Source organism: Peromyscus maniculatus, chromosome 20 (genome assembly GCF_049852395.1).
Source record: "Peromyscus maniculatus bairdii isolate BWxNUB_F1_BW_parent chromosome 20, HU_Pman_BW_mat_3.1, whole genome shotgun sequence".
Taxonomy (NCBI): Eukaryota; Metazoa; Chordata; class Mammalia; order Rodentia; family Cricetidae; genus Peromyscus; species Peromyscus maniculatus.
In genome coordinates this window covers 36765782-36790275 of record NC_134871.1, presented here as the reverse complement: position 1 = coordinate 36790275, position 24494 = coordinate 36765782, and the positions used below count along the sequence as shown (strand labels likewise).

General features: G+C 51.5%; 1 protein-coding gene across 7 annotated transcripts in view; it reads left to right on the top strand.

Annotated features, from left to right (window-relative positions):
* Nucleotides 1-24254, top strand: part of St3gal1 (ST3 beta-galactoside alpha-2,3-sialyltransferase 1) — a 76722-nt gene extending 52468 nt beyond the window's left edge. For 4 of the 7 annotated variants that reach the window (XM_042265370.2, XM_076556004.1, XM_042265372.2 and 1 more), the window contains 6 exons: nucleotides 13190-14047; nucleotides 14836-15032; nucleotides 16071-16250; nucleotides 17363-17408; nucleotides 18756-18875; nucleotides 20252-24254. In XM_042265370.2, coding sequence (XP_042121304.1) covers nucleotides 13742-14047; nucleotides 14836-15032; nucleotides 16071-16250; nucleotides 17363-17408; nucleotides 18756-18875; nucleotides 20252-20425 — 1023 coding nt within the window. In that variant the 5' untranslated portion in view covers nucleotides 13190-13741 and the 3' untranslated portion in view covers nucleotides 20426-24254. Of the gene's footprint in view, nucleotides 1-8638; nucleotides 8824-9138; nucleotides 9284-13189; nucleotides 14048-14835; nucleotides 15033-16070; nucleotides 16251-17362; nucleotides 17409-18755; nucleotides 18876-20251 lie in introns of those variants that run through there. The other 3 variants (XM_076556006.1, XM_076556003.1, XM_076556002.1) reach the window with 3 other exon arrangements.
* The last annotated feature ends 240 nt before the right edge of the window (nucleotides 24255-24494 follow it).

The window sequence follows — 24494 nt, the reverse complement described above, 5'->3', positions numbered from 1 at the left end:
CATGAGCTAAAGTTTCATTCAGCTGGAAAAAGGACAATCAGAAAGCCCATTCTGCCCGGATCCAGGCTTGGAGCACCTGTAAGTATCTCATAAAGGAAGGGACCAAAACTCCAGCTCTGTGGAATGCAACCCAGCCCTTGTTGGGGCAGGCTGTGGCACTTGTCAGCGAGCCTGCTTCATTGAGCGTCATCGGAGTGTCCCGATCCATATGCCTGATACGAAACAGACCCTCATGAAGGCCAAGGACCCACCCAGTACAGGACTCCAGCACAGACGCAGACACTGTGTATACCCCTCCTTACAGACCCTGGAGTAAGAAGACTGCTGTGTAGACAGCAGTAGGTGCAAAGGCCCGGAGGCAGGGAATGTACTTGGTACCCCACTGCCCTCTTCCAGCTTGACCCTGTGTGTGTTCACTTCTCAGCCACCACAGCCACACTCCACTCTCTTTGTCTCTGTCTGGCATCCCCAAGGGTCTGTTGAATGGGACTGTGGCAGGGGACAAGAGAAATATATCAGTCCAAATGGGGGCAGGATAAAAGTGTCTCTAACAGGAAGCTCTGTGTGGGGATCTTTCATCCTAACAGACTTTCCCTACTGGGCAAAGTGCTGACAGTTCTCGGCTAATTCGTTCTTGCAGGCTCCAAAATGTAAACGTTTAGAGATTACCCCTCACTGTCTTGTGTGTGTTTTTCCCCCCAGTATCTGCCCGGAATCCGTTAGTTTACCGTGGTCCTGTTGATAGCTAATTTTGTCTTTTTCAGTCAGGTCGATTTTGCCTCTGGTGCCTTATATCCAATAGCCCAAGCATCCTGTGGAGCTGGAGACCCCCCAAAGCTCCAGGGAAGGTGGTGCTGAGACCTGGGGTGCTCCAGCATCGAGGAACCAGGGACAAAGATCTGCTCTGTCACCAAGATGTCACCTAGAGTGATTTTGTTAATAAAAATATTTGGACATGTAGGTAGCAGAATAATGGTGGTGTGTCATCTTGGACTTGACTTTTATCTCACTCATGAGGAAATGCGCTACCGGATCCCTGCTTCCTTGAGGCTTCAGAGGACATAGGGCTCCAGTCGTATTTTCTTAAGTTCTGAGAGGCAAATAAAGGCCGGGACCAAGGCTTGCACATGCAGTGCTTTGCGGTATGAAACAGGAACCTCAAATGTAGGGTGCCACCGTTTTGCAATAGAGGTGCACATTTTTACGGTGCCTGCTGTCCAGGTGACTGTTAAAGGCATCCCTGGTCACTCTTCTAGGAGCACAGCTGGAACAAAGCCAGAGCTGGGGGAAGGGCGGAGAGGAGGAAGTGGCAGATGCTAAGCTTCAGGTCCACCCTTTCTGCCTTGCACAGCAACCCTTTTATGTTTCCTAGTTACTGTGTGACCTAGAACACAAAGGTGAAGAGATGCAAAGGTGATAGAGACAGTTTGTCCAAGAAGCCATCATTCGCCGGACCCAGCATCCTGCTTTGAATGGAGGAGCGATCTGGCGGGGGGGGGGGGGGGGGGGGGGGGGGGGAAGGGCAGGGCAGAGAGACTGTGCAAAGTCCCCGGGCCTGTTGGCTTGAGGAGTCCCATGGGGTCTGCTGTGACCCTAGAGAGCAGGAAAGGTGCAGCCAGACAGGAAGAGAGCCAGCTTGGGTGAGATTCATTTTTTATGTTTCTTAGTCACTGCTTGTCTTCCTGATGACAAAAAAATAAAATGCATTCTCCCAGGGCAAGGCCTCTCTTTTATGTACCAATTATCCCAACACATATCACTGCAGGGACAGGGCAGAGCTACAGCAAATACTTTCACAGTGATGGAACTAATGCCTTCATGGGAATTCAAGGTGTGGTAAAGTAACCTTTAGATTTATAAATATGTTTCATTTATTCTTTGAGAATTTACCTCTTTTGACCATATCTACCCCCCTCTCCTCGAACTCTTCCCAGACCTCCCCACCATGTTTCTCTCCCAATTTCATATCCTCTTTTTACATTTTTAAAATTTTAACTATGTTCAATAGTTTTGCCTTATTTGGATGGGTGTAAGACCATCCACTGAAGCATGGTTGACCTACCAGAGGTCACACCCTGCAGAAAATTGTCTTCCCCTCCCCCAGAAGCCACCAAGTGTCAATAGCTCTCAGCTAGAGGTGGAGCCTCATGATCTCTCTCTCTCTCTCTCTCTCTCTCTCTCTCTCTCTCTCTCTCTCTCTCTCTCTCTCTCTCTCTGTGTGTGTGTGTGTGTGTGCATTTCTGTCTCTGTGTATGTCTCTGTCTGTCTGTCTGTCTCTCTCTCTCTCTCTCACACACACACACACACACACACTGCATTGTTGACTGGCTTGATTCTGTGCAGGCAACCACAACTGGTATGAATTAATGAGTACAGTGGTCTTGCCATGTCTGGAAAACACTGTTTCTCCTCTGTCTCCCATTGCCTTTATCTCTTACAGTTTTTGCGTCCCCTCTTTTGGAATATCCCTCAATCTTTGGAGGGAGAAGGTGTGATAGAGATGTTGTATTTTGGTGTGATATAGATGTTGCATGTAAATATGTGATGTAGATGAACACTCCACCATCATTTACTCTCTACACTTGACCAGCTGTGTGTCTCTGTATTAACCACCATCCAGTGCAAAAAGAAGCTTCTCTGATGAAGGATGAATGATATACTAACCTATGGATATAAAAACGAGTATTTAAAAAGTAGTTTGATACTATGTTTATTTACCAAAATAATAGTAATGAGTTTTTCCTGGGCCTGTGGCTTCCCCAGCCATAGATTCTTGACCAGGTCTGAGTTTTGATCTGTGGAGTGAGCCCTAAATCCAACCAGAAAGTGATTGGTTACCCCATAGCTGTGAAGCCACTTTTGCACTGATGGCATATCTTGGCAGGGTAGTCATTATCGTAGCTCAGAGGGTCACTTAGGTAGGATCTTGTGGAGGTGATGTGTGCTGGCATTGAATTCCAGGAGTTGAAGGGTCGTGGAGCTTTTGGGGGGCAAAGAACAGCGCAGGAAACAAGAAAGCAGGAGTCTGGGGATAGATTCTGTTTTATGTTTGGGAATTAACCAGTCAGGCTGTAGGTAATTCCAGATTCTGGCAGAGGACATGAGACTTGTAGATCAGGGAGAAGGCCCTGCTGCCCAGTGGGAGAGCTCTGCAGGGACATACTATGGACCTTGTAAATGGTCAACATCTGCACCCATAGGGAAAGCCAGTTCACTCCCACATAATTCACCCTTACAAGGTTTGATTATTCATTTTCTTTACTGAGAATGATGTTGGGTCTGAACTCCAGTGTACAACACGTAGACCCACACACTCACACGCACTTAACTCATCTGTGCTTGAAAATGTCAAAGTCCAGTTTTTCCACCTGTCAGTGTATTCCCTGACAAAGGGAAGGATGGATCAAGAGAGGGGAGGTGACAGGGGTCAGCACAATGGAGCAAATGTTAAGGGAAGGAAATGTTAAGGGCTGCGCTTGCTTAGATCTGTGTCTTATTTTACACAAGCATACAGTGCCCCTCCGTCACATAGCTGTGTCCCCATACCCATGTTCATGTTCTCAGGGAAAAGATTTGTACCTTGAATTGTCTAGATGAGACATTATGTGGAAAGAGGCCTTGCAGAGGGCACTGACTGGCCACATCTGAGAGCCGGATTCAGGCCGAGGTTTCCAGCCCCAACTTGTGTATGTTTCCCCACGCCTGGAACATCTGTGCCCTCCTACCCTCCAACTCTGCCATCTCTCTGAGAGCCAAAGGGAGCTGCCAGACTTTTCCAGAGCAGCCTCTCGTCACTGGTGCTAGGGGGAGATGAAATGATACCTGTATATTTTAAAACAAATGGACCAGAATATGATGCTCTTAAAACTGCACTCCCCATGCAGAGGTCCTTTAAGAGGCAGCAGGAGATGCACAGTCCAGACCTCTCACCCCTCCCCTATACTCATAACAGGTCACAGGGCAGAATGGGTGGCAATGTCTGTATTGAACACCCACCTGCCAGTTGGCTGGTCCCACTCTCTCTGCACCTCCAGCCATCACTGGGACTAGCTCAGGGTGCCTCTCTCCTCCACGCATGCTTCCTCAGTTAGATGGAGGGTGTAGCATCTGTGGCCACTTTGGGAAATGCAGGACTGGGTGGGATGACCCTCACCTTCCTGCATGGACACTCTGGGGCAGGAGGCTGCTATGCCCCAGGAAGGGACCTAGCACAAGACCAGACCTGAGAGGCAAAACCCAGAAGGAAGAGCTTGGGCTTTGCAGCCACACTGCTTAGGCAGCCTTTTAGCTTAACTCATTTTTTTTTAAAAAACAAAGATTTATTTATTTATTTATTTATTTATTATGTATACAGTATTCTGTCTGCATGTGTCCCTGCAGGCCAGAAGAAGGCACCAGATCTCATTACAGGAGGCTGTGAGCCACCATGTGGTTGCTGGGAATTGAACTCAGGACCTCTGGAAGAGCAGTCAGTGCTCTTAACCCCTGAGCCATCTCTCCAGCCCCTAGCTTAACTCTTATAAGTTGTTCCACACTGGGGCAAGTGACTTCCCCTTTCTGGGCTTCATTTTCCTGATGTGCAAAGTAGACACATTAACAGGTTGATTGGACAACGCAGAATAAGCTCCTGGTGCTTGGCTTGAGGCACAGAAGTGCACAGGGAGCCAGAGAAGGGGCAGACAGGGTAACATCCTTCTGGAGGCCCAGGCCTGCATTTTCCCACTCCGAGGTGTTACATTGTCTCATGCATAGGGAAGGGTGGCAGGCTGTGGTCCTGCAGCTGACCCCAGACCTGAGGGCTGATCTCTTAGTGAGTTCTCCCGTGAAACCTGAAGCCCTGTGATCATGTAATGATTGATGAGGAGGCTCCTCTGTGACCACACACCGCACCAGGGATCCACGGTGTCTCTGGCCCCCAGCGTATAGTATCCATCACAGACATGAGCAGCATAGTCCAGGAGTCACATCTGGCTTGGACTGGAGTCTTGTCACTCACAATGTGGCAGTGAGTGATAGCCTCAGCCCTTGCTGTCTCCATGTCTCCAGTATACAAAGAAAAATTAGCTCTGAGCTGCAAGGCTGCAGTTCCCGGAGACACCCAGGAGAGCAGGCTGCATACTGAAAAGAGGTCCCCTGTGCTGTCCTCGCCGGCACAGGGCTGCATGGCTGTGTTCAGGCTTCTCTAACAAGGGTGCACATGGGGAGAGATTAACAGTAGCATTTCTCTTGTGGCTGTGGTGTCCCTGTCTCCAGGGCTAATCTAGGGCCAGGAAGCACATTCCATGATCCACTAGTCATCACGTTCCCTGCTTATTAGGCCTGCCAGCCCACACTGCCTGGCAGGCCACCATCTATTCTGGTCTTCACTCCAGACCTCAGGAGGGCTATCCAGCCTCTGCTGCTGTTTGAATCCTCTGCTTCTACAGTGCTGGTCCTTAGGCCTCTAGTCCATCCAGCCTGGTACCCCAGTAGTCCAGGAGGATTGCTCAGCAGTCCCCTGCCTAGGGCAGTCAGTGCTCCTCATTTCCTGAGTTTGGGGGAGGTGCCAACAGGCAACTTGGATGTGGTAAACTGTCACGTGAAAGGGTGGCTCTTTCTTATGAGCCTTTGTTCACCTCAGGGGCTTAGGCAGCTAGAGCTATTCCTGTGGAAATGAAGGGAGTATGCAGAAAGGACCCTGTTGGAGTCACATGTCAGCTTTCTGAAGCTCAGCTCCCAGCAGCCTGGCTGCCCCATCTCACTAACGTGAGCTCCTTAGAAGCAGCTGACAGCCCCAGGACACTGGAGGGGGGCGGTCCTTAAGCCGCCTTTCCTGTGCTCTGGTTACCATACCATCCAAATCCGGGACACCGTTGGAGGACCTGTGTGCCTGGGTACCCAGACAGCAGGCTCCTGCAAGGTCCCACTCTGGTTCTTCACTTCTCATGCTGTTTGCACAGGCTCCAGGTAGAGCACCCTTCCATCCACATAAGAAGATTTGTGGACTTAAATTGCTTTTGTGCTGCTGAGAATATGAAAACATAACCTGACCGCTCCCCATGTGACTCTAATCCTGGTTAATCAGGCTTCTCGGGAGTCTGAAAACTGCTTCCTGAATGGTTATCTGTGTTTGAATGGAGTCTTTCCTCCCCATCCTCCCAGCAAGGAAACTGGCAAGAGGACAGGTGGGAGAGTCAGGAAAGAGACTCGCAAGTGTAGCCAAGGGTTCTTCCACCTGCCAGCACCTCTTGGTTATGGAGAGATGGATGAGAGAGTGTGCAGGAAGGGACAGGGAACACGAGGCCCCCAAAAAGATAAGCTTCCTCGGTCTCTGAGATGAAATGAAGCTGCTCTCCGGCCTCCTTTGGAGTGGCCTGAACCCTCTCTACACTCCAGCCTTGTAGCCCTGACCATTCTCTCACACTGGCTGTGGCTCCCTTTGGCCTTCATCTCAAGTCTGCGCTTCCACATATTCCATGACTAGGCTGTGTCCGCTGGCTCAGACCCTCAAAGGGTACCCATTTCTCCACAATCCTAACTGGTCCCATTGCCCGCACCACACGCTGAGGTGACCCCTCCACGTTGCCCCTCATCCCTCATCCAAAGCAAGCCTCAGATGTCGGCAGAGCCACTTGCTCCAAGGAACCCTTCTTGAGCACTCACTGGTCAGCCATTTCAGCGTCATTTAAGTCTTTATCGAGGCCTTCTGGGAGGCACTGGCTCCTCTGAGCAGATTTAACACAGGGACCCGCCCGCCATGATACTTCCTGGCTCTGGCCCCAGCCTTTGGCTTCGATATCTGGTGGTGAAGACGACGCACACAGGTGTATCAGCTACTTTTCTGTGGCTGAGATAAAACACTGTTGACCAAGGCAACTTACAGAAGAAGCGTGTATTTGGGGTTCCAGTTTTAGTTAAAGTCCATGGCGGTGGAGCAGAGGCAGCAGATGACAGGCATGGCAGCTGGAACAGAAACGAAGGGCTCGAGTCTTGAACCACACGCAGAAAGCAGAGACGGTGAACTAGAATTAGGGCAGAGCCTTAAGCTCTCAGAGCCCACCTCCAGAGACATCCTTCCTCCAGCAAGGAGGTGTCTCCTAAGCTTCCCCCAAACGGTGCCGCCAATTAGGGACCAAACGTTCAAAGCCAGAGCCTATAGAGGACATTGCCGTTCGAGCCACCACAACAACTGTGTTCAGAAGAGTACGGCAGGGTTCCAGGGGACAGGGATGACAGTGTGACACTGAAGGGCTGGCTTTAGGAACCAACTCAGCCCTTCCTAGCCTTGACCCAGAGCAAGCTCTTTTAGTCGAGGGCTTTTACGTCATTGCAAAATAGGATATACGATGTTAAATGGGGCCGATTGTTCCCACCAGTTCCGTGTGGTTTGGGAAGAGCCCAACTTCCTCCTCTACGAAGCAGGGTTCCTGGAACCCTGCTAAGAGACTCTGCCTGCTCAAACGTCACATACTAGCGACTTTTCTCATCGCCGTGACAAAATGCCTAACAGAAGCAGTTTAAGGAAGGAAAGCAGGTGTATTAGCTCCTTTTTGTTACCATCAAGTACCATGACCAAAAGCAACCGATTCAAGAGTTTATTTTGGCTTGTCATTCCAAAGGGAAAGCCCATAATGGCCGCGGAGGCATGGAGCAGGAAGGTGAGAAATCACATCTTTATCCAGTGCAAGAAGGAGAGAGAGAACGAGGGGTGGAGTGAGGCCGTAAACTCGTAAAGCCCGCCCTCTTTGGTGATTGACTTCTTCCAGCTAGTCTCCACTTTCCAAAGATTCCATAATCTCCCCCAAACGATGCCACCAACCAGGGACCAAGTGTTCAACTGAGTAAGCCTCTGAGGGACGGTTCTCCTTCAAACTGTCACATTCCACGCCCTGACTCTCACAAGGCTCATGGCCATCTCATAATGCAAAATGCATTTAGTCTAACTTTCAAAGTCCCCATAGTCTTTCAACAGTTTTAACACTGGTCTGTGGTTCAAAGTGTCTTCTGAGACTCAAGGCAACCTCTTAACTGTCACCCCCTGAAAAATGAAAAAGCAAATTATTATACTTCCAACATGTAACTGCACGGAATACACGTACTATTCCAAAGCGAGGATAGAAACACAGAGAGGAAGTACTAGACTAAAATAAGACCAAAACTAAGAAGGGTAAACACCCCAGATCCTGTAGCTCAATGCCTGGTGTATGGGAATTTAGTTCCAAAAGGGTTAGATGGCTCAGCCTGCACCCTTCACGTTTGCTATCTGCAACATGGGCCTTACTCTGACTGGTTCCATTCTCTCTCTGTGTGAAACTCCTTGGCAGACGTTTCACAGCGTTGGCATTTCCAATATCTTGAGGTCTCCACAACAACTCAGGCTTCCCTTTTATAGGGTCCCACAATGGCCTCCTAGGGCTTGCCTGCCTCTCGGGGCTGTCCCCTGATTGTAGAACCCCACTCCCGTTACCAGTTTCTGAATGAGTTACTTTGGGTTAATGTAATAAAACACCACAACCAAAGTGACTTACAGAAAAAAAGGGTTTATTTCATTTATGGTTCCGGGGAGCGGCGAGGGAATCCATAATGCCAAGGAGAGGCATGGCAGCAGATGGCCACATGAGAAAGCTGAGGGGTCCTGTCTTTGTATAACTGCCTGCAGGAAGCACAGGATGAACTGGGAGTAGAAAGTATAAACTCTCAACAGTCCACCTACCTATACCGATGGACTTTCTCCAGCAAGCTTCAGCATCCGGAAGGTTCCATAATCTCTCCAAACAGTGGTACCAACGGCAAACCAAGTATTCAGATACATGAATTGTTTTTCATTCAAGCCATCATTAAAAGGTTTGTTTTGGCTCACAGTTGGAGGGGGGCAGATCATCTCGGCAGGGGTGGTACAGTAAAAGGATCGTGAGTGGTGGAGCACATGGCTTCCACAGTCAGGAAACAGAGTAGTGAATGCAGGCGCTCAGCAGACTTTCTCCTTATTCGGTCCAGTATGGCGTCACCTATATTCAGTGTAGGTCTTCCCAATTCAGTTAAGCCTTTCTAGAAAAATTCTTTCGTAATAATCCTCTTTTTTAGAAAAGATTTGCCTTTATTTTATTTTGTGTGTGTGTGTGCACATGTACCCATACAGGTGCCTGTAGAGGTCAGAAATCAGCATCAGATCTCTCAGAACTGGAGCTGCATACAGGCAGGTTTGTGCTGTCCCATATGGGCTCTGGGATCCGAACCTTGATCCTCTGCATGAGCAGCAAGTACTCTTAACCTCTGAGCCATCTCGCCACCTCCTTCCACCCCTGTAAGATTTATTTTACTTCCATGGTAAATCCTAAACCCAGTCTACTTGATAATGAAAATGTACACCGGGTGTAATATACACAAAGTCTGTTAGGTGGTAGGTCTGTCTGGGATGGGCAGACTGAGTAGAGGTAAAATGGGAAGTCAGGCGGGCTGCCAGGAAATGAATAAATAGGGACATAACCCCTGGCTGCCAGGTTTGGTTTGGGATGTTCTAGGGAGCTGTCTGCAAGGTAAGCACTGAGGAACTGAGGTGAGAGCATGGACCGGTCGTTTGCAAAGTTGAGGGAAGGGTGGGCCTCAGGTGTTTGGGGAACCTGCTCTGGTTGGGACCCTGAGACCAGGAAGCCAACACAAAACACAAGTCTACCTTCAGCCTTTAGGTAGGGAAGGTCCCCCAGTCCCATGCAAAGCCACCTGCAGCCTCTGCCACTAAGGTTAGGCAGAAGAAAGACCTGACTCTTTCTTCTGTCTACCCAGGCATCATTGACAGACTGCCTGCAGAGCTCTCTGGGCAAGAAAAGCTCAAAAAGCAGATTTTTTTTTTTTTTTTAGTCCCAGGCCCTCCATCACTGGAGATGGAGGTTAGTGTGGAATATGGAGCCCCTGGCTACCCCCATACTTTGACTTTAACTACAGGAGCCTAGAATTTTTCTGGAAGATTTCTGAATATCTCCACTCTCCCAAGTTCCCCAGGAAGTGGTAGGTGGGGGACATCTTCCGGAGGAAGTTAGTCACCTAGCATCAGTAGCAAGAAGCCTTGAGTTGTCCTCAGCGGCAGGCTATGGGTGGTGCAGGACCTGGGACAGGCTATGGGTGGTACAGGAGCTGAGGTAGTCTATGGGTGGTGCAGGAGCTGGGACAGGCCACATTTCCCTCCACAGCTGGGCTCCAGGCGGCAGCCTCCAGCTCTGACTCACTGAGCCATGGGTTTTCCAAATGAGGGATTAAAGCAGAAGTAAGACACACCCCTGCCTGAGAACACAGCAACCTCAGATCTTGCTCAGGGGACACTATTTCCAGGGCTAGCATCTTCTTCCCGGAACTTCTTGCTTAGCACAGAGTAGGGGTGCCAGACGCAGGGAAGGAAAGGGGCTGTAGTGTCTAGACGTTTCATTCCCAAATCTGAGAAACTGATAATGAGGACCAAGGTTCAAGTTCATGGTTCATTTCCTAGTGTGTAAACTTAGTCAGGGGCTTTCCCACTGAGTCTCCATCCCATTATCTATGCATTGGTGGAGATAGCTTGTTTTAGTGCATGTGAGATGCCGGGAAACTCTGCTCTGAATTTCTATAGGCCCTTAGAAAATGCCACACACACACACACACACACACACACACACACACACACACACACAGAGAGAGAGAGAGAGAGACAGACAGACAGACAGACAGACAGACAGACAGACAGACACTAAAAGATATGTGATCACTCTGTCTTAAAGAGCAGACCTGGGTCCAGAGAGGTAGACCGACTTACCCAGGGTCTCTCAGCAAGGAAAGAAAGGCTCAACACTCACAGCCAGGCCTAGCCACCCACAAAGGCTATGCTCTAGTTATAGTCCAGTGCACAGGGCTGCTCGGAGCTCTAACAGGTGGCAGCTGGGACCCTAAATTGCAAAGCGCCAAGAACAGGTTGGCCCCATCCAGCACTGCTGCCCAGAGCTATCAGGGTGATGGCCTCTGATTCAGGAGGTGTCACGGGCTCCAAAGGGCAGTGCATCTGTACTCCCAAGGATGGGGGAAAGGGATCTGGAGGGACGGGACGGTGAGAAAGTGGGAGCAGAGCCACCATGAAGGAGCCCCTAGGGCAGTAGTTCTCAACCTTCCTAACACTGTGACCCTGTAGGTGACCCCCAACCATAAAATTATTTTCGTCGCTACTTCGTAACTGTAACTTTGCTTGGTTATGAATCATGATGTAAATAGTTTTGGAGATAGAGGTTTGTCAAGGGGTCGTGACCCACAGATGAGAACCACTGCCCTGAGGTGTCAAAACTAGCTACTAGCTCGCTGAATCAGCCTCGGAGCTCACAGTGACCGCCCTCACAGGTTGACTGTTTGCTGTGTCCCACACACCGTATGTTAGGACCCCTTTCTCCCTGGACCCCAGGAAGCACCTGGAGGAGCTGAGGCACCTGAGGCAGGGGGTTAGTTACCCTGACTCGTATTCTTTGATGCCTGGTGTCACTGAGTCCTTTAAGTAACCTTGTTTGAGACAGTCCAAGTATCTAGTTGGGTTACATCTTACACAGGAAGCATCTGGGATTCAGGGAAGAAAAGCATCCATGACTCGTGTAGTCCATGTACTCGGTGCCCTGAGCTGATCATCTTTGTTCCGGTCATTCTTTCCACACAGGCCTGGAGGAGCACTGTTCTATTCTCTGGATTCAGGAAGCAAGGGTTAGAGATCGGAAGGGCCCCGCCCACAGCACACAGGAACTGTGGTGCGCTGTCTATGACTGTTTTCACTCTGGCACTGTTGGCCAGGCTCCACTCCATAGTAAGAATAGATGGCACCCATGCTTTGTTGACACCCATGGGTGACCTGCTTGTTTCTGAACGGAGACAGAAGAGGAGCGGATGGGGGGTGTAGAGGGAAGGCAGAGACGGGGCGGGGGGGGGGGGGGTCAGGAGGAAAGGAGGCAAGGGAAACCAGTCAGGATGTAAAATAAATGAAAAAATGTAATTAATAAAAAAATAAATAAAGACAAAGCGGCACCAAGTATCCACTGACCAGGACAGGGCTGACGAGCAGTTTAGCGAAGGCTCTTTCCTCTCTCTAGCATGTTGGAGGCCTTCCCCTGGCCCAGGTCTTACTGAGCTTGCTGGTTCTGCCTCTGAGCCAGTGAGCCAGAACCCAGTGGCTTGGAGAGGGTCTGCCTTTCGGTGATGAGAAAGACAAGATGTGGCCATGAGTCAAGGTGGTTGTGAAAGGAATATGTGACACGGAGAAAATAAAAGAGCTGTTTCTGGGCCCTCCTGGGCAGGACAGGGGCTCCTGAGGCCCCAGTTCTTCCTTTGCCCCTTCCTGCTGAGCCTCCTGCTCAGGTCTATGGAGAGGGGACATACGCTGGAGCTCAGGAGGGCCTCTCGTGTCGGACCCATTCTCCCACCAAAGACCAGAGTGGCTGCAAAGTGAACTCCAGCCAAGGCTTGAAAGGTGGAGATGCCTGAGGGACGGGAGGTGATGGAGGGTGAAGATGGAAGATGAATGGAGATGAAGCTAGCTGCCTCCTGCATGCGGTGGGTGCTGACTCCCCGGAGGTAGAGTCAAGAACAGCAAGGAGCTGAACGGATACCTGATTGGAAGGACAGACAGATGGATTAAGTTCATCGGTCACTGAGCCAAACACTGAGAGGCTATGCCCATGGCAAACGAAACATCTGGGGGAGGGAGGGACTTAGGTTCTGAACTACTTTCCTTCATTGGAGGGAACCTGCTCATATGTAGATGACATAGTTTCAGAGTTTAAGAAGCAGAAAACAGTAATTGAGAGACTAAAAAGCTGAGCTTCGAGCTCCTGACATTGTATTAAGTATTATTATTATTATTATTATTATTATTATTATTATTATTATTATTATTATTATCTGATAGAATGCCTGCCAGGAACAACTTGAGGGGGGTTAGATGTATTGTGGCTCATGATTTCAGGCTACATCGGTTCGTCATGGTGGGCAGAGCATGGCAGTCCGAGCCACTCATATGGCGGCGGGAGTGTTCGCATAGCAGTGGTATACTCTGGTGGACGTGGGGCAAAGTTCATGCTAGAAGCAGGAAAAACAGGTGCTATCAAAGCCCTCAGGAAGCCCCTGAGGCATGTGGGAAAGGTGTGGAGAGAGAAACGGTGCCATATCAAGGCCACCAAGTCCCATCTTCATTCCTTCCTCTTTTTCTCCACAGATGCTCGTCAACCTCCGTACCTTCTCCGAGATGCCCTTTAAGTTCCCATCCCTGGTGACAGCCTGGGAAGCACAAAGCTCTCATTAAGGATTGTCTCAAACCGCACTTTCTGGAGGAGGGCGGCCAAGCAGCGGTCCCACATCCTGCACCAAGACCTTTCCTCAGGTCCTCCAGGGGGTTCACGCAGGCTGAGGATTACACCTTGATCCCTTTTGCGTGGGGGAGAACATTGCTCTTCCCAGTTTCGTTGACATCAGCAAGCCACATTTTCGACGTCGCTTGGGGTCGCGAAAGAGGTAGACCACGCTGTTTACCAAAAGGAAGAAGCTACAGCCGCAGCTGGACCTCACGGACTACCCTCATGTGCCACACGGACCTATCCAGAGCACAGGCCTAGGCGTGTCTCCAACAGGCTGAAGTTTTCCCTAGCTGCCTCGGAGGCCTCCCCTTCCTGCTACCTGCTCCTGGGTCTCTGGGATCTCCTCAGCTCCAGGCAGGGTCTCCCCTCTGCCACCCTCCCAATAACACAGAGGGCCCGGCAAAGGGTTGGAGATGATGAACATGAGGAAGAGGACCCTCAAGTGGCTCACCTTCCTCGTGCTTCTCGTCTTCCTCACATCCTTTGTCCTGAACTACTCAAGCACGGGACTGCACGCTCCCTGGTTCTCCAAGCAGATGGTCCTGGGGTTCTCAGACAACTTACGCAAGCTCATCAAGGCCCAGCCGTGCACCTGCACACGCTGCATCAGCCAGGGCAAGGTCTCATACTGGTTCGACCAGCGCTTCAACAAGACCATGCAGCCGCTGCTGACAGCCCGCAATGCGCTGATGGATGAGGACACGTACCAGTGGTGGCTGGTGAGCAGAGTAGGGCCTGGGAGCTGGGGGAGGGGAGATAAACGCTAGGTCTGGGGGACCCACCAAGCATCTGGCAGCATTCAGAGTGTCCTTTTTTTCCCCAGGCATCCCTTCACTCAGTGACTGTTTATTGAGCAGCTATTATGTATAAGTCACAGAAAAACCCTACTTGCTTTTTCCTCCTGTGGCTCCCATAACAAATCACCATGGACCTGGTGGGTTAAGATGTTGGAAGTGATCACATGTCACAGTCCTGGAGGCTAAGGGTCTTTACCCCCATGCCTTTCTCCTGCTACTGCTGCTGCTGACCATTTGTGGTACCCCTTGGCCCACATCTGCAGCACCCAGACTCTGCTCCCATATCTCATGATTTTCCTGTGTCTCTGGTGTCCTCTCCTGGGACAGGCATGTGGCTTTGGCTCTAGTGTGCCCCCTGATTCAGGCTGGTCATACCTGCCACCAGTAGCATAACTAGATCTTAGCAAGGTGATGTGAATGAGAAATGCAATAAATACCGCGGTCCTCCGTGTCTGGGGATTGGCCCTGACCCCTTCCCTCATACCTAAAGGTCAACTAAAGTCCTAGTCTCACACACAGGAGGTACCCAGGGAGTACCTGAAGAATGCATGCATGAGCTTTCTTCCTGACTCCTGTCTTGGGATGGTGGTGGCTGTCACTAGCCACCTGTGCCTTCAGAGTTAGTGGCTGGGTTTGGTGGCCAGGGAGCCAGCCTACCCAGCCAGAGGTGATGGAGCCAAGCTGACCATCCCCTTGGTTCTCTGCCCCAGAGGCTCCAGCGGGAGAGGAAGCCTAACAACCTGAGTGACACTGTCAAGGAACTGTTTCGTGTGGTGCCTGGGAATGTGGATCCCGTGCTGGACAAGAGGCTGGTGGGTTGCCGACGCTGTGCGGTCGTGGGAAACTCCGGGAACCTGAAAGACTCCTCGTATGGGCGTGACATTGACAGCCATGACTTTGTGGTGAGGTGAGCACTGGACCCTGAACCCGAGCTCGGGGAACCTCAGAGATGTGTGAAACACCTTGGCTCAGCTCAGAAGAACAAGATCCCGGGCCTGGGGCCCCAGTACTGACTGACCTCTGGGTCTCAGTTCCCCCATCTTTCCTTAGCAACATGACATGCAAGGAGAAAGCCTTGGCTAGAGATTTCCAATAGGCTGGTGACTTAGTACCTAAGGCCTATTGAGTGGGCAAAACTGACTTACAGCCAGTGCTTCTGTGGCTCAAATCCACACCCAGCTTTCAGTCTAGACCATGAACCAGAAGCTTTTCATGTCAGCTTTGCTTCCTCTGTCCCCATGTGGAATTGGTGTCTCAGGAAAAAGCACCATGTCTCCCTTGAGTTTTTCCTCATCCCTACTCAGAATTCTTCTGGGGCAGAGAATAATTAGAGATGGGATTCAGTATCCCCCAGAAAGATTATATATACATAGACAGACAGCCCTTTCCTGGCTTTCACTGTACCTAGTGTCAGTGGGAATGCCCATGATGAGACACAAAAAAGTCGGGTTCAGGGTCAGGCAGACCTGAGTTCAAAGCTGTAGCTTGGTAGACAGCTTGTCTGGGCTCTGGATCATTAAAAGGGTGCACCTAGTAGATACAGTTACCCATGACATGGGTGGTTGATTATGAGAGGGCAAGACCCACCACACTTGCTTTTATATATATATAAAGCCTTGGCCTCTGTTTTGATGAACAAGGAATGGATCTTGGCCATGTGTATGCTAGGCAAGCTGTCTTCCCCTGACTGAATTACCTCGCCCATGTCTCCCAACACTGAGTTGCTCAGGCTGGCCTTGAACTTACCATCCTCTGGCTCGTGCCTCCCAAGTAGCTGGGATTTCAGACCTGCTCTACCAGACTTGTCTGGCCTGTGTCTCCAATGTCCCCTTTGTTCACATGGAGAAACTAAGGCCTAGGGAACCAAGAAGCTCACCCATGGTTACCACATGGGTGGCTCCATCTCCAGCATCCGTAACATGTGCCCCTTTACATCTCCTCCCAGGATGAACAGGGCACCCACCGTGGGCTTTGAGGCAGATGTTGGGAGCAGGACCACCCACCATCTTGTGTATCCTGAGAGCTTCCGGGAGCTGGGAGAGAATGTCAGCATGGTCCTGGTCCCCTTCAAGACCACTGACCTGCAGTGGGTAATCAGTGCCACCACCACAGGCACCATAACTCAGTGAGTTTCTCTAGTGACTGCCCTGTGCCCATCTGTCTCCTGCCATGGCTCACCCCTGCTGGACCTGTCCCTTGGGATTCCTCTCCTCCATGCCTCCTGGTACATATGCCCTGCTCCTGCCATCCATCTCCTTGGTTGATCCTACCTGACTTGTCCGGCCTCCGTTCTGAGTGCCCCTGGCTGTGGTAGCTCCGCGTCCATCCTCAGTGCCGAGATCCCTTTGCTACTAGACTGCAGCCAGCACAGAACAGGCAGGGGCTGCCGAGCACATACTTTGTGGATCAGTCAACACTGGCTCTCCAAGAGTAAGCGCTGCCATCTGCTCCCCAGGCATGGCGCCTATCATTTGAAACTTGGCATCTCGTTTGGTCCTCACAGCAGTGTTTCTCATTAGCCCTGGCCTCCGGGGAGCAACTACGGCTGGGCCAAACCACCACTTGCCCAACACTGAACTTGACCCAGAGCCCATGCAACCATCTGGGTCTAATTCCTCAGGCCCTGGCTTTTCTCGAAGGGGGAGTGGCTTCCATTTCCAGATGTCCGCATAACTCCTGGTCCTGGCCCAGGTCTCTCAGGAGTAGAGCCAGAGCCAAGAACTGCGGGTTCTAGGAACTCCATGCCTCCGGGGGACAGAGTGTGAGGAAAGGGCTCAGCAAGAGCTGGCTTGGGCCAGGCTGCCTGCTCAAGGTGCTCCCTGGTGCCCAGGCACATGGAGAGCCTGAACTGCGGCGGTTATGTTCCACGTGGATGCTGTGGCTCATGTCTGCCTGCACGAGCTGGAGACAGTCATAGGTGACCCCTGTCAGTTCCCCAGCATCAGCCTGAGCCCCACTAATGGGCGCAGATGTTCTGACTCTGGAAGATGGCGACAACTATCCCCTAGGCCCCTTGAAATCTGTGTGCTTGGAGCAAGTCCCCATTCTGGCCCAAATCAGCCAGGGTCGCCCCCTGGTGCTATTCTGGAGCTACTGCAGGAGCTGTGCTCCCGCAGGAAGGTGGCTTCTGAGAACCTAAGCGTCCCCTACCCTCATATAGCTGTGTCACTCTCCAGAGCTTCTGATGCCCAGGTGCCCCCTCTCCACATTAAATCCCTTCTCTTTCCCGATCCACAGCACCTACGTCCCGGTGCCCCCGAAGATCAAAGTGAAACAAGAAAAGGTAAGTGCCAGCCTAGGACCCTCTCACTTTGCCGACTTCTTTTCCAAGATTTAGTGCTGTGGTGGCAGGACTGAGCTACACAGAGTGCCCGGGCCCTGGCCTGATGTGGTTGCTGGCACCCGTGGAACTCCACCGCTAAGGACAGGTCCTCATAGTGGGTCTCCTCATAGTGGGCATGACCTGGGAACGTGCCACAGATGTGACTCTTCAGGAGTTACCCAAACCTGCTACAGCCAACCCAGGGTAGCACCAGCCATCCAGCTCTCACAAGCCCCTGGAGGGCAGGGGGAGTGTGGGTTGCAGTTTTTTAACTCTTCCTGGAGCTTCGCAAAGGCAGACTCACACACCTCCACCTTCCCACACCTCCATCTCCCATACCGCCACACCTCCATCCTTCCCAGCGGACCCCTATACTGCACTGGCCCAAACATGGGCCAGAGCAGGAACATGTGTGAAAAACTTACCACATCGGATCTTTGCATACACTGTCATACTTTATAGGAGGCTCATAAAGGCCTGTACTCTGCCCAGGGACACAGCCTAGATCATGCTAGGACGAGATGAAGTCCCCATGTGCCTGCAACAGGCTGCCCTTGGCCTGGAGCACCACAATCCCAGAAAGAAGCCATATAAATCTCTGTAGGGTGGGTCTCTTTCCTAAGACCATAATGCCCTGAAGGAAAGCTGAGAAATGAAGAGCCCTCCAGAGACCTGTGAACCCATTCTTTCTCTAATGAATGGGATAAGGCTGCCTATTACCCTTTACTGCTCCCAAAGTCCCCATCAGTGTCCCCAAGGCAGTCACAGGTGATGAGGCCAAGGCCATGCGTGGCACAGGGAGACCTTCATGGCTGTGTAACACTGAACATGTTGCTTAGCCTCTCTGAACCTTGGTGTCTTCATAACAGGGAAGGAAAGCCATGCATATAGTTTACCTTAGGTCAGAGATGCCAGCCAATGCCAGGCAGAATAGGTGGCCCACAGGTGTGTTTTTAATGTGTGGGACACTGTCATGATCCCTCACACTGCTCCCTGGAGCACTTCTGGAGCCTTGGGTCACACTCCCTGCCCCCAGAGGATTTTTATTTTGACACTCCCTTTCAAGGCTTCCCCCCAGTGCTGTGACGCTGTTGGTGCTTCCTCTTCTTCCCTGTAGCCCCCATTGTTCTTCAGCCCTACCTGGTAACGATGCAGGATATCTCTAGTGTCCCCAGCACGAAGTCCGTAAACACAAGGATGTTTGTCAGAGCTCTGCATGACCATGTCCTATGGCCACAGCAGTATGGCACCCACTAGATGCTCTGTGTCTTTCGCTGGCTGTACTCACCCAGTCCATTCTCTCTGCAGATCCTGATCTACCACCCAGCCTTCATCAAGTATGTCTTTGACAGCTGGCTTCAGGGGCACGGGCGGTACCCATCAACCGGCATCCTCTCGGTCATCTTCTCCATTCATGTCTGTGATGAGGTATGCTAGCCTATGTTCCTGCAGGCTACAGAGACAAGGGCTATTCTCCCAACCCCCGCCCCCCGCCACTGCCAAGTTTCCATGGGAGTCCAGGGTAGGGGGGCGGGCAGAAGATAGTTTCCAACTACATCTATCAAAGGGTCTCTGGCACCCGTGTTAGCAGGTATGTGGAAGAGTGGCAGCCATATGATATCGTTCTCAAGAGCAGGAATAATTCTGGAACATTCTGGTGAGGGTGGCTAGGCTCTGATTCAGCTCAGAATGAAGAAGCAGGCTCTAACCAGCTTAGACCGGGAGAGCTACACAGGCCACAGTTACCACCCTCAGGTTGCTTATTAAAGCCACAGGAGGACCAGCATTCAGTACTTGGGCCACACCTTGACTCACTTCACCAGAATGTCTAGGAAGCTAAACAGGCATAAGGGGCTTCCACTTCGCACCAGCTGTGAGAACCAGAGTGGGACCCTCAGAGACAGTGCTCCCATCTCTGATCTCCCACCCAAAGAGCCCTGCTCTGTTGTGCATACCCCTCTCTAGCTCCAATCTGTCTTCCACCCCACAGCTAGATGCCATACCTTCCCTTAATGCTCCTCACTAGTCACCATCTGCTCACTAGCTAAAACCCAACTCGGATGTCCCCACCTTGAAATGACCTCCTGTTACCTTGGGTCTACAGCCTTTCCACAGTGCCCTGGGAACCCTGAATTTAACACACACACACACACACACACACACACACACACACACACACACACACCCTCTAAGTGATATCCTGTCTATGACTGCCATAAGTTGTAAGGGTTGAGGACTAATGAATATGTCCCTGATGTCCCCAGTACCTGCCAGGTGGCATCTAAGGAAAGTAGGCTTGACTGCATTTGACGTGTCCAGAGATGTTAGGTGCAGACTAAGTAGCCACTGGTGTTTGTCATGTGTGTTTGGGCCCCAGCCTCAGATGCTGGCCTCAGAAGGAAGGATTTGAAATCTGTCACCTACCTTCTGTGTTCATGCCTCTTGGCCTCCTTTCCAGATGGGAAAACGAGGCTCCGAAATGACGGGGTGTACCGAGAGTCAGCTTGAATGAGGGACAGTTTGGCTGCCTTCTAAGCCCCTCACCTTCTCTTCAGGACCCCTGAGAGCTCCAGGGCAGGCCCAGGCCCCCTCAGGACTACCTACCTGAGGTCACCCCAAGATGCCTTTGGGCTGGAGTTGGACTTGAGCCTTACTCAGCTTGCTTTGGCTTTCTAAGAAGGTTCCTCTGAACCATTAATGTTTACCATAACATTCCAGGGACAACCGCAGACTGCCTTTCCTGAGTCTCCCACCCTGACCCCATGCTGATGCTATCTGGGTCTCACCTTGCCTTTGCCCCACAGGTGGACTTGTATGGCTTCGGGGCAGACAGCAAAGGGAACTGGCACCATTACTGGGAAAACAACCCATCTGCGGGTGCATTCCGAAAGACAGGGGTGCATGATGCTGACTTCGAGTACAATGTCACAACCACCCTGGCAGCCATCAACAAAATCCGCATCTTCAAGGGGAGATGACGCTGCGACCCACTAAGGATGGACACACCACGTCTCACCTCTCAACTTGCAGCCCCAGCATCTCACTGGAGCCGTTGTGTTCTAGAAGCTTCCAGGGCTGAACTTGGGGTGTTCCCAGGCTTGCTGGCAGCCTCTTGCACCCTCATTTTGGTAGCATCTATTTAGCAATGTTGTCCAACTCTCCCAGGGTACAGAGCAAGTCTCAGGCCTGTCTAAAGTGGGAGCACTTCCCCAACTGTTGTCTCCTAGCTGGAGGAAAGTGGGAAGATACGGGAACAATCTCTAACATCCAAATAATGACAGTTATTTTGACTTCTGGGTGGGGCATGGGGAAAATTAAATCCTGAAGATTCCTATGTTCAAAAACGTGGGCATTTCCTGGAAGTCATTTAGAGGCTGACGCTGAACTGTGGGCCTCAAGCTCAACTCAGACTCTGGCTGGGATGTTTGTGACCGTTATCTTCAGAGCAGAGCCCCAACTGGGCTCCACCAGCACTGGAGCAAGATACTGTTCTCCTTTGCATGAAGCCTGGCCTGTCACATGATATGACATCCCCATTGTCCCTTTCTTCCAAAAGCTCACTAATGATGGCTGGGCAAAGCTTCTGATTCCAGAGGTCTTCCATGGAAACCTCGCCATGTGTTACTGGCGGGTGGGAAGCCCTCTTCACCATCCTGTGTGATTATCCTCCGTGGTGATATGGATGGCCGGAGCAGGTCTGACTACTTCTACGTGCCTTTGAACTTGAGGAAGAAATGCATGCGTTGGCTGACGTGAAGCAAAATCCCCAACTGGAAAAAGGGGGACCTCCACCAGCACCCCGCTTTGCTGCATAGCTCAGAGTCTCTTTCCAGATGATACTCTGCACCACTCAGAGTGTGCCAAGCATGGGATGGGTGCTCACTTCTATTCCCTCAGTCTGGGATGGGTTCAGGACCACTAGCAACCAGCATCCTTCCCTGGGTCCTGAACACTGGGCTAAGTCCCTAGTAGCCACCTTCCTGGAGTCCTTGGGGTCCCAATGGGGGCATCCTAGGACCACAACTGAAATGCATGTACCTCTTCTCCTCACTCCTATCTGTTCTCCCCTTCTTCCTTCCCTCTACCAACTTCCTGTTATTTATTGATTTGCTAATTCAGCTGACTCCATGCACACTCTTTCCCATTGCTGCTCACAGTATTTTTCTTGCTTCATCTGGCAAGTGGGAGCAGGAATAGAAAGGGAAGCCTCTGAGCATGCCGGATGAGTGTGTTGAGACATCTGGACTCGGGGCTTGCTGGTGGCAGGTCCTGTGGCGCTGATGAGCCTTTGTGCAATCCATGTCACCTCCCTTTCGGGTACAGCTGACTTGCCTTCTTCCTTACTGCAGAAGGGACTCCCTCAGGCTGGGACCTCCGGCCTCACTGATGACCCCTTGGTGAGGGAATTGAGACGAGGGTGAACAGGCACTGGGTGGCAACTCTCACCTCCTTACAGATGTTCCGTAAGAGAAACCTCTGTTTCTGTCGAAAGCATTCGCTAAAGACCACTGCAGCTTCATCAAGGCAGAATATGAGAGAGGTCTCTTGAGGCTTGGGAGATGTCCCCCTGCTCAGGTTCCCCTCTACAATAAGAGCTCAGGGGCCTCACTCAGGGGCCACACACAGCTTTGGGCCATTCACAGGCATCACCAAAGAGCAGACACCAAGATTGCCGTTTCCCAGGAGTCTGTCCTGAGTGGCTTTGTTGTAGCTTTTGTTCAATTCTCCAAGACTCAGAATCCAGGCTCTTAATGGAGGAATACGATGTTCTGCTTTAAAGAAGAAGAAAAAAAAAACCTTTCTGACTTAAGATCCTTGGCTGAAAAGGCTGAACACTTGTGAGGTCCTTGCTCTGGAGAGGCATCCTCAGAGGTCCAAGTGTGAGGAACTGAGCAGACTTTGTCTGTGCGTCAGTGGGTCAGTGGGTCAGTGCCTAGGACAAGTCAGAATTAGTAGACACTGGCGTAGGGATGACAGCTCAGCTGTACCTGGGTTCTACTGCGTGAGAGCAAGTGCCTGCCTTAAGTGTACCCATTTCTAGTCTCCATCTGGCCCCTCCCACTTCCCCCCCCACCGCCCCGCCTCCCTTCCTTCCTCTTTCCCTCCCTCTTGTCCAGCCAAGGAGCCAGCATTTCTTTCCCATAACCCTCAGCCTTCCCCTGTGCTTCGCTGGCTTAGCCATAGGCTCTTAACTGAATGAAATACAGTCCACTGTGGCCAGAATTAAGTGCACCAATTAGTTTAAGGTAATTGTAGCTTTCCTTGGGGGTGTGGGTGGCTGAGAACAGGAAGGGCCCTTCCCAAAGAGAGTAGGCTGGCTGCTGACAGCAGAGCTGGTCCCGGGCTGCAGTGCATGAGCTGATCAGGAAGCTGCTAAGTCCAGGGGCACCAGGGGAGTCTCAGCAGCACCCCAGACTACTAGCCTGCCGTGAACCAAGAGACTGGTGTTTCTTGTGCTGGTGGCAGGCTTCCCCTGCCTGCCCTCAGCCTCTTGGGGAGAGAGAAGCAGATCTGTAGCCTTTAGTTCCCAGAAGAGACAAGTCAGAGAAGAAAATCCTTACAGTGATGCCTTAGGTTAGCATTTAGGCATTGGATGTCATCCAATATACTGGGGGGAGGGGAGGGCGCTGGCGGAACAGATGCAAGAAAGTACAGGATAGACTAAGGAGGCTAGTGACTGGCTAGGGCCCTGAAGGTCTGGCGATTGCTTTAGGGCAAAGGGCATAGAAGATTACAGATGGTGCTGCAGTCTCCAGTGTGGCCACAAGGGGATGCTAAAGGCCCATCTCACCTTCTGGGAATAGGGCCTCCCTGTCAAATGTGGAAAGGACCACAGTGGATAATTGAGAACCCAGAGGATGGCTTTACCTGTGCCCTTCAAAGTAGCCCCAACATGCAGAGCGAGCAAGAGAGGCCCTGGGTGCCCACTGTCCACCAGAGAATAGAGTGGCAGCTGCATGCCCTCAGGCAGCTGGCAGCTAAAGCCACGGCTTCCGTCCTCGGTCACCGTGGCCTGGCTGGTGAATTCTGAGATAACGTCAGCTTTCTTCTTGTTTGTCATGCTCTCCTGTGCCCCAGGTGCTACCCAATACCTGTAAGAAACACAGAGGGTGGGGAGAGATGGCAGAGACCGACAGAGCAGTGGCTCATGCCTTCAACCTCAGAATAGAGTAATGGGGGCATGACCCAAACAGCATGTGGCCCCAGCCAGGTCCAGCCTCCAGCCTGCTTCCACTAAGGGAGGACCCCACCGTCACCTCTCCAACCTCTCTGCTCCCTTAGCTTTTACCTCACTGCTCCTCCTGCCCTGGGTCTGCCCCATGGCGCCAGCTTTAACCCTTTCTCCAGAGCCTCATCTGGATCTTGTTCGCCCTTCTAGGTGGACGTGGGTCCCCCCTGTCCCCCCAGACACCCCGCCCCTGCACAATCACTTTATCCCTTTCCCCAGAACCTCACCTGCGCCTTGCTCAGCTCACTCTAGTAGGTGGATGCAGGTCCCCCCCCCTGCACCCCCAGACCCCCGCACAATCACTTTAGCCCTTTTCCAAGGTCCCTTCAGAGCCAAAGTTCTCCAAGCACTTTCGCTCCCACAAGTTTTCCCTTCCTTGCTTCCTGTGGCCCCGGTGTCACCCATTAATACTTTGCTTTCTCATGCCTCCTCTGTCTTGTAATCCCCCTGATTGGTCTGAATGCATTTCCAAGGACGTTAGCAAGTCTGCCTTCCCCAGCCCCCTGCTCTGTTTTATTTATTGTTGAATGTTTCCAATGATCCAAATCAAAGTGAATAAAAAGAGCTATTTTATTGTTTGGGTGTGTTCAGAGTTCTGCTTTGGTGAAGTTTCTATTCGGGGGCGGGGCGGGGGGCGGGCGGTGAGGTGGTTGTCTTCAGTCTTGAAATGGCTGCATGAGTCATCTCCTAGGGTCCCCTGGGATGGTTGCCCTCCTCAGAGGGGTTCAGGAGACAGAGTGGAGCCATCCCCTGCTGTGTGACTGTGGTGAGTTACCTAACCTCCCTGAACCTCTGCTGTCATCCGGCAGGCGGACTCG